This window comes from Spermophilus citellus (genome assembly GCF_964194105.1).
Source record: "Spermophilus citellus genome assembly, chromosome: 8".
Classification (NCBI taxonomy): Eukaryota; Metazoa; Chordata; class Mammalia; order Rodentia; family Sciuridae; genus Spermophilus; species Spermophilus citellus.
Window position 1 is genome coordinate 66,538,491 of NC_138189.1, and position 14,036 is coordinate 66,552,526.

General features: G+C 33.2%; 1 protein-coding gene across 11 annotated transcripts in view; it reads right to left on the reverse strand.

The window, feature by feature from the left end:
* Positions 1-14,036, reverse strand: part of SEC31A (SEC31 homolog A, COPII coat complex component) — a 63,040-nt gene that overhangs the window by 20,928 nt on the left and 28,076 nt on the right. For 7 of the 11 annotated variants that reach the window (XM_081303903.1, XM_081303894.1, XM_081303904.1 and 4 more), the window contains exons 13-20: positions 13,205-13,243; positions 12,630-12,707; positions 9,254-9,329; positions 8,638-8,816; positions 6,835-6,961; positions 5,762-5,907; positions 3,674-3,847; positions 399-572 (exon numbers count right to left, since the gene is read on the reverse strand). In XM_081303903.1, the coding sequence (XP_081160029.1) occupies positions 399-572; positions 3,674-3,847; positions 5,762-5,907; positions 6,835-6,961; positions 8,638-8,816; positions 9,254-9,329; positions 12,630-12,707; positions 13,205-13,243 (993 nt within the window). The remainder of the gene's footprint in view (positions 1-398; positions 573-3,673; positions 3,848-5,761; positions 5,908-6,834; positions 6,962-8,637; positions 8,817-9,253; positions 9,330-12,629; positions 12,708-13,204; positions 13,244-14,036) is intronic. The other 4 variants (XM_081303898.1, XM_081303896.1, XM_081303902.1 and 1 more) reach the window with 1 other exon arrangement.

Sequence of the window (14,036 nt, forward strand, 5' to 3'; positions counted from 1 at the left end):
AATGCTTAAAAAGGCTACTTTCTAAAAATAGTTTATAAAATTAACTAAATCACTATTAGGATTAATTCTGCTACTTAAAGCTTGTTAGATGAATCAAATAGAAGTTTCAAGAACAGAGGTACATGTGTAAGGAAAACCTAACTCAGAGAGAAACAACAAATTTCCCTAGAGGGCTTAAACCTAATTTATATCTAAATTATAATCTGTTTGAATAGATTAAAAGGATTTTCAAATGCAGATCAGAAATACCACTTTCAAGAATCTAGAAAGTATAACTGTTAACACAATATGTTATCTACTTTAACCACATCAGAACATCTTTTAACCAACAATCTAAAACTATCAATCTGAATTGAAATGCATAAATGTTCCCACTTCATCTGGACTATATTACTCACATGGGGATAATATTGTTGAGTTTGAACTCTTTGCATCTGTGGGTGGCCAGCAATTGGTCCAGGCCTGCCCTTAGATAGCTGCTGCCTCTCGTAAGGAATTTTAGGTGATTCCTGTCCTGGTATAGGCTCTCCTTGTGCTCTACAAAGTCTGTTTCGAAGCTGCACAATGTTTGGCTATAAAAAGCAATGAATGGAAGAAAACAAAACAAATAAAGTTCAGTCAACTTTATGATAGCATGCTGATTTTCTTAAAGCAATTTAATCATTCAAGAGATTCACTTGCCGTGAATGCTACAACAGACCCTGACACTTGAGGACTCAATTCATGTTTCTAATATGACTGGCACTAAACATCCATGACATATAGTACAACTTGTAATTTAACTGAGGGAAGAAACCTACTGGCCCAGAAGATATTTTTGAAATATACTAAAATTATAAGACATCAGGGCTGGGTTGTGGCTCAGCTGGTAGAGTGCTTATCTAGCATGCGTGAGGCGCTGGGTTTGATTCTCAGCACCGCATAAAATAAATAAACAAACAGATAAATTGTCTAACTACAATTAAAAAATAAATATTTAAAAAAACTGTAAGGCATCAAATTTAGATCTGTAGCTTGTACAGATCTACAATTACACAAATTTACAAGTTACCCATTATATATACAGTTAACATATATATTGACCATATATATGTTCTAGGTGCTAAAAAAAAGCAATATGCTAAAATATTCCAGAAATATTTTTAATATCTTTTTTTAGAAATAATATTATCCCCTCCTCCCATGTACATATTACTTCTCAAAAACATGAAGATATTATCCATGTCCTCATCAATTACAGTATATAGAAAATAAACAACTCATATCCTGTGAACAATATATTCTCTATCTTTTTAAAACAATAGACATTTTTTTTTATGTTAGTTCAAGAATAGTTTCAAGTTTTATTTTTTGGATCAAATCAATATAGTCTTTGTTTACAGGTAACTCCCTCGCCCCAACCCCTAAAAATAATTTCTGTATCCTAAGTGATAAACTCTTCTTGTACATTCAGCAAACTTTATATTGGAAAAGAAAAAGAATAATTGAGATAGGTATTTACTCTCGTGAACAGTAATAAATCTAGCTGAGCTTCTATACCTTGCTTTGCGATGATGTTTGCATAAAATAATTCACCTCTTATCAAGTTACAATGGTAATTTCTTGAAATGTAGATATGAAAGCAATACACTTCTAAAAAATATATATAATCCTCTAAATTTGTAAAAGGTTTAAAGTGGCCATTTACTTTCAAGATATTATCAGGCATGGTGGTGCAAACCTGTAATCCCACTAACTTTGGAGGTTTGAGGCCTGCCTGGGAGACTTAATGAGGCCCTGTTTCAAATAAAAAAAATTTAAAAGGGGATGGAAATGTAGTGGTAGAGTATCCTTATGTTCAATGGTAGAATTATATACTACAGTGATAACACAAAGTTATTGACATGTTCTTCAGAAAATGCAGGGTCTATTGATATTTAAGAGGAAGTAACATCAATATTATGCCCATTTGCTTAAAGAATATCCTTTAAAGTCCAAAGAAAAGATTAAGAATAATGTATCAGACATGCATGTGATTATAAATCATACTAAAAATAAAACATTTACTCTTAAGACCAGATGATCTAAAGGTCTCCGATTAAGTTGATCTTAAAATAAAGGGTCTTTTATCTCAACATAACAATGAGCCCTTACTAAATAAGAGTTTTATAAACTATTGTGGAAAAGTCACCATATATTTCTGTTCTAATATTCCTATTAACAATTTAGAAGGATATGAGCTGAATCCTACAGTTAAGTATATATAAAACCAACTAGTTAGTCATACCCACACAGTTACAGAGTGTACGTGTATTTTTACTTAATAAAGCTTATTGATAATTCCCTAGAACAGATAAAATACTAAAAACAAATGACAACAAACAAACAAACAAACAAAGAAAACCTCCATATATGCTCCAGAACTGTGTAAGCATGACTATCTAGTTGGTAAAGCACTTGTATGATGACATGGGCTTGATCCCTAGTACAGCAAAAAAAAAAAAAAAAAAAAAAAAAAAAACCCAAAACCAGAAAAAAACAAAAGACAAAATAAAATTATAAACAGTACAGATGCAATAAAATGTCTGCAAGGCTCCAAATCAAGCTCCATCAGACATAAAATTCAGACATAAATATCCTACTTATGGACAAGTTTCCTCAAGTCCTACCATTCATGATCTGGATTAAACTTTCCCTTTTCTGGTGTTCCCATAGCATCACAGTATTTTTACTTTTGGAATCGCATTTACTATTTTAAAGCCTTCAAGAACTTGGCAATCTGTTCATTATTCTATATCCAGTCACTTGTTGAATTAAAACAAATATTAAAAAGTCTGAGTTTTGGGGCTGGGGATGTGGCTCAAGCGGTAGCGTGCTCGCCTCACATGCGTGCGGCCCAGGTTCGATCCTCAGCACCACATACCAACGGGGATGTTGTGTCCGCCAAGAACTGAAAAATAAATATTGAAAATTCTCTCTCTCTCTCTCCCCTCTCTCACTCTCTCTTAAAAAAAAAAAAAAAAAGTCTGAGTTTCTCTGTATATCAAATAAGGACAATAAACTAGAAGTAATAGAGTCTATCCTACCTCGAATACTTAAAAAATATTCTTGCCCATAAACAGTATCAAATTAAAACAAAATGCACAATGAATTTCATCACTAGTATTTGGGATGACACATATGGGAATTTAAAATTTTTAACAATCTCATTTGTCTGAATTAACATTTATAGCTTTTCAACATAAAAGATTCCTACAAAGAATATTTTTTTTCTTTTAGTTATATGTGGACACAATACCTTTATTTTATTTATTTATATGTAGTGCTGAGGATCGAACCCTCACACATATTAGGCAAGCGCTCTATCACTGAGCCACAACTCCAGCCCCCTACAAAGAATCTTATATGAAGAATTAGCTTTAGAAAGTTGGTCTTTTCCTCTTTCAGTCCTAAAGTACTACAAATACAAAGGGATCTATCATACCTCAAAACATTCTCTCTCTGACACAGCATGGATACATCTAAAATGATCCTTGAAGAATATCAAGCATTTACCTATAGTTAGGTGATAGTAATTCAACTGCTCCATAACATTCACCTACTAGTATGTATATATTGAATACCAAGTGCTATCTACTGGACTCTACTCATTTATACATTAAAAGAAAGAAGATAAGTTGTTAATCCTAATTACCTGGTTGGTGTTGTCAGGAAGAAAAGCCAAGGCTGCGGCAATACTGCCCTGGGCTGCCAACAAATTGGCATACTGACTCATCTTTTCAGCCAAGAGAACTCCTACAGTATTAGTGTCCATGGCTTGCGTGAGTTGTACAGCTTTCCGCAGGATGACAACTTTCTCGATTAGATCCTAAGTAAGAAAAGGAAGGGAGTGTGAGAGATACCAAGACCATGCATATGAGAGGAAGCAGGAAACAACAGTTACTGATTTCCAAAACTTCCTGAAAGTATAGCACCTATTCAGATCCTTGTTTAAATATATAATATATGAAATAACTGCTGACCACTATGTAGGTAATTAAAATAGAAGTAAGGAGAAAGAAGGTCTCTTTTTACTCATGGACAGGGTATAGGTCACCACCTTCTCCCAAACATCCTTAAGCTGCCAGATACTTGTAATCTAAAACAAACAAACAAAGTAAAAAACAGGCAGATATTCAAAGTTCCTAGCATGCAAAAGAGGAACTATGAGTGAAAACATCTTATCATCTATCCTCTAAAACTATTACTACTATGAAATGACTCATAGACAAGGGCACATGACCTCCAAAGGGACTTGGTATATGCTATCGTTTGGATCCTGATTTGGAGCCTTGAAGACATTTTATTGTGTCTCTACTGTTTATAATTTTATTTTGTCTTTTGTTTTTTCTGGTTTCTTTTGCTATACTGGGAATCAAGCCCAAGTTATCATACATGTTAAGCAAGTGCTTTACCAACTAGATAGCCATGCCCACACAGTTCTAGAACATACAAGTCCATGTATTGAAGGCTTGGTCCCCAGGGTGGTGCTATTGAGAGGTTATGGAACCTTTAAGAGGGAGGTCCGCAGGTCATTGGAGCATGCCCTTGAAGGGGACTGTGAAAAGGGACTTTGTTTTGCTTCCTGGCTCATGCTGTAAGTGGTCTGCTCTGCCATGCATTCCTGGAGCATGTGCTACCCTTGCCAGAGGCCCAAAGCCATTGACTATCCAATTTTGGACCAAAACCTCCAGGACCATGAGTCAAAACAGTTTCTCTTTACTATCCCATATATTTCATTATAGTAATGCAAAGTTGACTAAAATACTATTGTGACTCAAGTTCCTCAAGTTGCTTTTCAATACCAATTCTTTCTCCAAGGGTAAGCCAAACTCCAGGTAGAATGCATAAGAATGTCCTACCCACTTGCCCTTTACAAGTACACAAGCTAAAAAGTATAAAAAAAGGGCTTTTCTCTAAGAAGTACTCGGAAAATCTTGGTGTCCTAATTGATTTTTTGTTTCAACAGAATGACCCTACTGATAAAATCTCTTTCCAGAGAAGAAAAGAAATATTACACTAAAATACAGTGAGACTCTGCTCGTTAAATTCTTTGGGGGAAAAAAAAAAAAATATATATATATATATATATATATATATTTACACAGTACCTGAGAACAGTCACCAATTTTTACTTCCTCTCTTGCCTGGTACTGGTGCTACACGGAATTCCATTTACCTATTACTTTCATTTTCCCTGAAGATTTTCGATTGGTATTGAGGATGTCTCCTATTCCTTAGCCCATTACTTAATCCTTGCTTCTTTCCTTGTCCAAGGCAAAGGGAGTCAATGAAGGCAAAAGAATCGTGAGGAAAAAGAGGGATCCCTATGGCTATTTTCAGTGTTCCTGTCACCTGCTTCCCCCAATAAACTGCCAAATCACAACCTTGATTTTATAAGCAGCTGCAACCCCATTTTACTATACTATTATCTCAAACTTTGCTTCTTCAAAGATTGCATATAATTATCCAGTAAAAATTTTCTAGGGACTGCAATTGTGGCTCAGGGGTAGAGCACTTGCCTACCATGTGTGAGGCACTGGGTTCAATCCTCAGCACCACATAAAAATAAAGATTAAAAAAAAAAAAAAAAAACAAAACAAAAAAAAAAAACTTCCAGAAGGTAAATAAGTAGGGTGAAAGCAATAATTTTATAGAACAAAAGGACTTCTAGAATATAACTTGCTCATAAGATGAAAGAAAACATCAAGAAGTAAGCACTTTTTTGTTCAAAACTACTAACCTGAAGGGACAATGGGTTGCTACCATCTTGAGCTTTAGTCCAACATGCAACTAGTTTCTCTACATTCCCTGCACAAATGTAGCACAAACATGCCTGAGTCTGCAGGAGGCTATCTCCTTCACCTTCAAGCCTGTCTCCCAAAAGATCTATAAATCAAGAGGAAAACATCATAAGATTATACCCAAGACAATCTGTACATAGGGTTCTGAGCAGCTCAATACTTTCAGAAATTTAGATTTCACAACCAACAGGGAGAAATAAAGTCACTCTAAATACTCAGTAAATATTTATTTGCTAAATGAATGGAAGTGGATGACAAATTATATATAATAATCAACCTCATAAGACTCTATCTAGTTGTAGAACTGATTTCCATCAATTATGTTAGAAAAAAATAACATGGAAACAAATACATGAACACAAAACTATTAGTGGCGCGTTTAGAATAGTCTTATCAATGGCAGCTAGGTCTGCTATAAATTATTTGTGAAAATATAGTTAGTATCTTAACAATTTTCATATTCACAAAAGCAAAAGATATTTCAAGATAGCAAACTGTTGTTTACTCATGTGAGCAGTCTTAAGCTTCTTTTCTTGCAAATAATATTTATTCCTTACCCCACCAATTTAGTCATGCTATATATGACAATTTTTACTGAAATATTGTAATTCCCTTTTTACTTTTCATTTTGAGACAGGATTTCATTAAGTTGTCCTTCTGGTCTCCAATTTGAAATCATTCTGCCTCAGCCTCCTGAGTAGCTGGGATGACAAACATGTGCCACTGCACCTATATTGATTAATTTTTATCACAGCTAACATTTATTAAGTGAGAGTTGCTTTTGTGTAAATTGAGATTAGAAAACAATTTTTCCTATAATTATAGCTAGTAAGTAGGAAGCAAGTTTCCAATTCTGGTCTGAAATCAGACTTACTAAATAGTATTTTTAAAAATAATGGAAGAATGTAATTCCTAATAAAATTTGTCATTAATTTCATTATAATAATTTTAATTACAATAAAATTACCATGTCATATATGTAATATAGTAAAATGTAACGTTTACTTCTTACCACACAGGGCTGAAAATTCATCTGGTTTAGCATAAGTCAATACTGCAGCTAAAGCCTCTCTCCAATTTTTAAGATCACAGGATTGAACAATCTCTTTCCAATTCTTCATCACCACTGCAGTGATGAGCTTAGGCAAGAAAAATAAAGGTAAAATTGAAAGTGTTTAGTATATTAGTGAAAATTAAGTCTGGATAAGCAATCATCTTTCAAAACAACAACTTCATGTCAAATTAAGCAGCAGCAAAGAGAAGTATATTCTGGAACCAAAGGACATAACAAACAGTATTATTTTCCTTAAAACAAGAAAATCACCAACAAACATTTTACAAAGCAATGAGAAGAAAACATTTAACAGGAAGATGTGACCTGGTCTAATGTGGATTTTTGAGAGATAATTAGAAAGACAAACAGGATATAACTACATCAAAAAGGGGAAAGTTCCATGTATGTATAATATGTCAAAATATACTCTATTGCCGGGCACGGTAGCACAAACCTATAATTTAATGTCTCGGAGGCTGATGCAGGAAGACCACAAGTTCAAAGCCAGCCTCAACAAAAAAATGAGGTACTAAGTAACTCAATGAGACCCCCGTCTCTAAATAAAATACAAAATAGGGCTGGGGATGTGATTCAGTGGTCAAGTGCCTGTGAGTTCAATCACCGATACCCCTCAAAAAAAAAAAAAAAAAACAAAACTCTACTGTCATGTATACCTAAAAAGGAAAAAGCATTCTAGGCAAAAGGAAAACCAGGTACAAAGACCCAGGGAGAAATAATCATGAAGTGAGTAAGAAACTGGAAAGCAGGCAGGATGCTAAAAGATAAAAGGGAGAGAATAACATGAGCTGAGGCTGGGAGACTGATAGCAAACAATGTTGGTGGGACTAAACACTGGTACAATTTTTACAGAAAATAATTTCCACAAAATTATATTTTTTTAAGATATTAAAAGAAATATCAAGCAGGAGTCTTAAAAATGTTTAGGCCATTTGTGCCAGAAATTCCTCTCCTAGTACTGTAGGTAATCAATCAGAAATTTGCACCAATTTTTAGGCATAACAAAGGTTTTTAATCACTGTACAAATAATGGTGGTTACCTGTATGAGGAAAACATTAGAATATGCCTAACATCCTTCCCATAAAATAATATACAGTAATTAAATTTTTTTTGTAAGAATCTTTAATGATGTGGGAAAATGCTTATAATGTAACTGACAATATAAACAAAACCACACACATATAGCCAGGTGTAGTGGTGCATGCCTGTAATTCCAGCTACTCAGAAGGATGTTGAGTTTTAGGCCAGCTGGGCAATTTAGTGAGAACTTGTCTTGAAATTTAAAAAAAAAAAAAATTATGAAAGTGTTGGGTGGTGTAGTTCAGTGGTAAAGCACTTGCCTAGTGTATGCAAGACCCTGGGTTTAATCCACAGCACTGAAAAAAGAAAAAAAAAACATACACATATATCTACCTATCTATATGGAAAGATATAGGGAAAGCTCTGCACTAATATACTGTTAGAATTAGGTGGTGCTAGAAATTTAACCTTTAAAGTTTTTATATTAAACCTTTATACAGAATATGAAAATATGTTTACTTTAATATGTTTAAATTCTACACAGAAACAACAAAAACTGGAAAAATCACACCAATGCCAAAAACTATCTCTGGGTCAAAAAATTATGGATGGGTTTCTAAAAATTCATTACTGTGTTCTGAATCTCAATTATCCACAATAATAGAGAATTACTTATACAACCATAAATATGTTACTATTTATTTATTCTGAAAATAACATACCCTGGTAATTTTACTTTGGGATTTTGCAAAGTATTTTCTCTGGGTTCGAGCCAAGAGTTCTTGTCCACCTGCTATGGCCAATATAATGGCATCAGCCATTCGGTTATCATGTAAACAAAGGTCAACAGCACTCTCAAAATTACCCGTCAGTAAAGCCTGAGTAATTAAACCATCAATATCTGCAACAAGGAAACAATACAACCATATTAAAGAGGGCTTGTTATCAAAAATAGCTATAATAAAAAAAGTACACACATCAATTTTTATACAGAGACATGAACTGAGAACACAATGCTAATTTTTTAATACTGGAGGATTAAATTTCAAACACAAACTGTTAGTATTTAAGTATTTAAGGAAGAGATCTATAGAAATATATTAAGAAGCACATAAAATAACACTATTTACAGATTACCTATGTGGATTGATAAAGATCATTTAGGTGTCAAAATGTACCATCCTTCCGAAAGCACCAATTACATATGGTAAATAGTAACCAAGTTCTTTTTCAACTCTCTACCATCTTTGACAAACATTTCTAACTTAAATTTCTGGGCCATTTGCTTTCAGTTTTTTTTTTTTTTTTAATATTAAAATAAAACCAATAGGCACTTACCGCCACTGATGGAGATATTAAATGTTCCCCCAGAGGGGGGTAGAAATTCATATTCATGTTTTTCCTCTTTAATGTGCTAAAGAGATGGAAAAGTCATCATGTTAGCCAAAATGAACCCATGGAAGATATTCCAGAAAAATTCTCATGTCTAAATTTACACAAAAATCTATGACTTCCTGAAGTATCAATTACCATTATATAATTATAAGTAAAATTCAAAGTCATCAGAAATAATGTTCAATAAACTCAGTGTATATATTCATTATAGATACCTGAAAAATTAATGAAACTGGATAATCTTTGTTAGATACCTCAACTATGAGTGCCTTGAAGTACACAAAACATACATATTTTAAACTATATTATCATATTTAGATTTAAAACAACCCCACTTCAACTTATCTAATAACTCCTACATGCCAGGTTTGGTGAACTCTGCTTCGGCCTACAGAGATGCTGGGATTATAGGTGTGTACCACACACAGGGATTGTCTTGAATCTGCTGATTGCTTTGGTAGCGTTGAGAACATTTTAACAGTACTAACTGCTAAACTATGAACATGCATATCTTTTTCAATAGCTTTTATCAGTGTTTTACAGTTTTCAGTGCACAGGTCTTTCACCATCTTCATTAAATCTATTCTAAGTATTTTATTTGGGGGTGCTGTTTTAAATGACACCATGTTCTTAATTTTTTTCTTTCAGGCAGTTCATTGGTATATAGAAAGGCTATTGATTTTTGCTATATTGATCTTCTATCCTGCAAATTTACTGAATTCCTGTGTTTGTTCTAAGATTTTTTTGGTGGAGTCTTTAGGGTTTTCTATATGCATGACAATATAGTTTGTAGACAGGGAAAATTAAACTTGTTCTTTAAAAAAAAAAAATTGAATCACGAAAAAAATCATTAGATGTCCTTAGTATGAAAGCAATATATGGGTCAGAGATGTAGAGATGTGGCTCAGTGATAGAGCACTTTCCTAGCATGCACAAGGCCTTGAGTCTGATTCTTGGTACTGTTAAAAAAAAAAAAAAAAAAAAAAAAAAAAAAAGCCAGGCTGGGGATATAGCTCAGTTGGTAGAGTGCTTGCCTAGAATACACAAGTCCCTAGGTTCAATCCCCAGCACAAAAAAAAAAAAAAAAAAAAAAAAAAAAAAAAAAGCCAATCTAAAAGAGATATTTTTGTATTTGGGTATATTTTTATATACTCCAATTCAATTATATGTGTCATGTTTTTTCAAAGTGGATCTCAAACAGCAGGCTAGTCTGATAAAAATACATATAGTTCTTTTACAAAATTCGGAGACTATAGGTAGAACATCTCTAATTTAAAAATCTGAACTTACTTATTGCAGTACTGGGTACTGAACCCAGGGTACTTTACCATGAGCTATATCCTCAGTCCCTTTATTTTTTTATGAAGGGTCTCACAAAGTGGTCTAGGTTGACCTCAAACTTGCGATCCTCCTTGCCTTCTAAGTAGCTAGGATTTCAGGTATGTGTGACCATGCACGCCTGGCTGAAATCCAAAAAGATTTTAGTTAGACTTTTAGATTAGAAATGCTCAATTTTTAAGTCTACACAAATATTTTAAATCTTCCCTTTTTAGAGAAAAATGCAGTTCATCTATATGAGATAAAATATCTGCCTTCTATGCTTGTGTTACCTACACAACTGAATGAAAAAGCACCCAGTATTTAAAAATCAAAGGCATTTTGGAATTAGGTCATTTTAGTGCAGAGCACAGCACAGCCTCAACTAAAAAGTATAATTAATGTTGACTATAGTAAAAGAATAACTAACCCTCACTGGCTTTCACCAACTAAAGAGAAGTATTTTAGAATCTAAAAACTCAAAATAATTGAGAAGGTAAGCCAGTCACATTAAGGAATAAATCAGAGACATAGATCTGATTATTTTCACTAATAATTATACAGAAAAAAAATTTAACAATATTTCCCATATTGCTTTCTAAACTCAACTAACCATTATTTTACACACTTCTAAAACATACATGGCCAAAAATGTACAAGTTTTAATGTACTGACTACCTCTGACAAATAAAGGTATAAACTACTACATCTGACAAAAGAATATCAAGATAAAAGGGAAGAGCCAGGGGTGGTGGCAGTGCATGCCTGTAATCCCAGCTACTCAGGGGGATGAGGCAGGAGGATGGCAAGTTCTAAGTCAGTCTTAGCAATTTAGTAACACCCTGTCTCAAAAGAAAAAAAATAAAAAGGGCTGGGGATGTAGCTCACTGGTAGGGCATTTGTCTAGCAAGTGGCAAGGCAATTCTGAGTTCAGGAGGTAAAAAAAGATAAAAGGGCATATTTTACACCCTTGAAACAACGTTTTTCAGGTACTCAAAGTACATACTGACAATTACTGATTTGTTATACATACTATTATTACCTATTATTCGTGAATATAATCTCAAATGGTCTTTTATTAACACATAATCTAGATGTACAAAATTAAAGTACAACATTTATATATCTACAATTCTTTCTAGGTATTCCCAAAATTAGTTCAAAATTTTCAGTAAAATTTTGTTCATATCCTTTGCTTCTTTAAATAAGTGCTAGGAAGTCCACTTATAAGGAAAATGTTTTTAATAGTCATTTTGCAGTAGTTTAAATACATTGGGAAATTATTTTTATATGTAGTAAACAGTGATACAAAATATTCCACGGTCAGGATATCCCTATATCACAATGAGCAATGAAAAGTCAAAGATGAGATGAGAAACAAGAATTTGTTGGTTAGTTTTTTGAGATGAAATAAAATTTGAAACAAAGAAAATTATAGGATTAGTATATAGTGGCTAAGAAAACCTCCAGAAAAATCAAAAGGAAAAAAAAATCAGTGATACAACTCTGTGTTCAAGGACTCTTTAGTTAGTTATAGAAATGATCAAGCACAACTTAAAGATACATTTATAATAAATCATGACAGTTTAATGAAATATTCTTTACTTGGACTCTGACTTCAGGACCAATTCAGAAGCCTATGCCACCAGTAGTAGGCCCTAAATAGGAAGGTGCTAACAAAAACCCTTTCACTTCGCATATAATGCAAAGTGGATTTCTGAATAAAATCTCTTTTCATTTTGGTATTCTGACAGTCATCTGACAAATTGTGTCAATCTCTCACATCAACAATGAATTTTAAACTTTCTATTCCAGAAGTCAGGTCAGAGACTTAGAATTTGGCATTTCATAGTCTAGATAAATAGATTTCTATCCTAAATATACCTGAAACAGTATACTCCAACTTATTTTCCAACAAGTAGTCAAGAAAATATTCCATTTTTTAATGTGAGATAATAATGATCACATACTTGTCCAATATAATATAAAAAAGAGTGAGTACCTCTCCCAAGACCTGCTCTTCAGCAGCAGGACTCTCCTCCCCATCACTCTGTGTTACTTGGTCAGAATCTTTAAGAGCCTTTGGTACACAAAACAATTACAGAGGAAGTTGAAGAATGTAGTATTAAAAGGTTATTAGTAACAAGGAAGACAAAAGTCCCAAACAAAAACACCCAGAGCTAGTTTGATCATAAGAAGCAACATAGAGTAAATTTATTCAAAAAACATTAGAGGAAAAACAAAGAACTACCACTAACAATTACTGTTAACATCTTCCAGTTCTTTCCTACCAAACCTCATCTGGCACGAAAGATCTTTGCCTTAAGAATGAGTGGTTACTTTTTCTGTTTTTCCTCTTTAACAAAATTCAAATATGCCAAAAGCTAGGAATGCTCTACCAGGTAAACTTAAGCTATTTAAGATGAAAACTATGAATTTACTAAATATCATATCTGAATTGGCATTTCTTTTTATATCACAAAGCACAAAACATAAACTTCTTTAATTACACATGGTTTTTTTGTTATGACTTAACCAAAATTTTAGAAAGTAACTATTTTTAAAAGACCTTCTTACCACATCAGATCCATCCATTTTGTTCAAGGTCAAAGCAATCTGAAATAAAAATAACAACTCACCTACTAAATGGAATTCTATTTCAGGGTATCCAGCAAATATTTACCTCTTCATTCTCATTGACAAAAATCCATAATAGTTTTCACCAGGGATAGTATGTTTAAGAAGACTAACATCTGGGCTGGGGTTGGGACTCAGAGGTAGAGCACTTGCCTAGCATGTTTGAGACACTGGGTTTGATACTCAGCACTTCATAAAATAAAATAAAAATATTATGTCCACCTATAACTAAAAAATAAATATTAAAAAAAACCTTTAAAAAAAAAAAGACAACTAACATCTATGCTGAATTGGTCCTAAGTGATTCTAGTTTCATTTGCTTAGAGTTCTATTGTTCAGATGTCATCCTATTCTGCTGTTCAAACACAAAACAAGCCTCAAAACAAGTATGTTTTCTTCTACTTTGTTTTAAATAATTATAATTTGTTTTTAAAAATATTTCTTCAGGTACTCATTATGGAAAGAATTGCTATTAGAAATATTTGACAATCAAATATGATTTTCTCTTTTTTTGCTATTAGGCATGTAATAAACTTTCATATTAATCTTTTGCGAATCTAGAAAAGTTACAACATCAACAAATTTAGGTTAACAAACTGAGTGCGGTGTCACATGCCTGTAATCCCAAAAGCTTAGGAGGCTGAGGCAGGAGGATTGAGAGTTCAAAGACAGCCTTAGCCACAGCAAGGTGCTAAGCAACTCAGTGAGACCCTGTCTCTACATAAAAACACAAAATAGGGATGGGGATGTGGCTCAGTATTTGAATGCCACT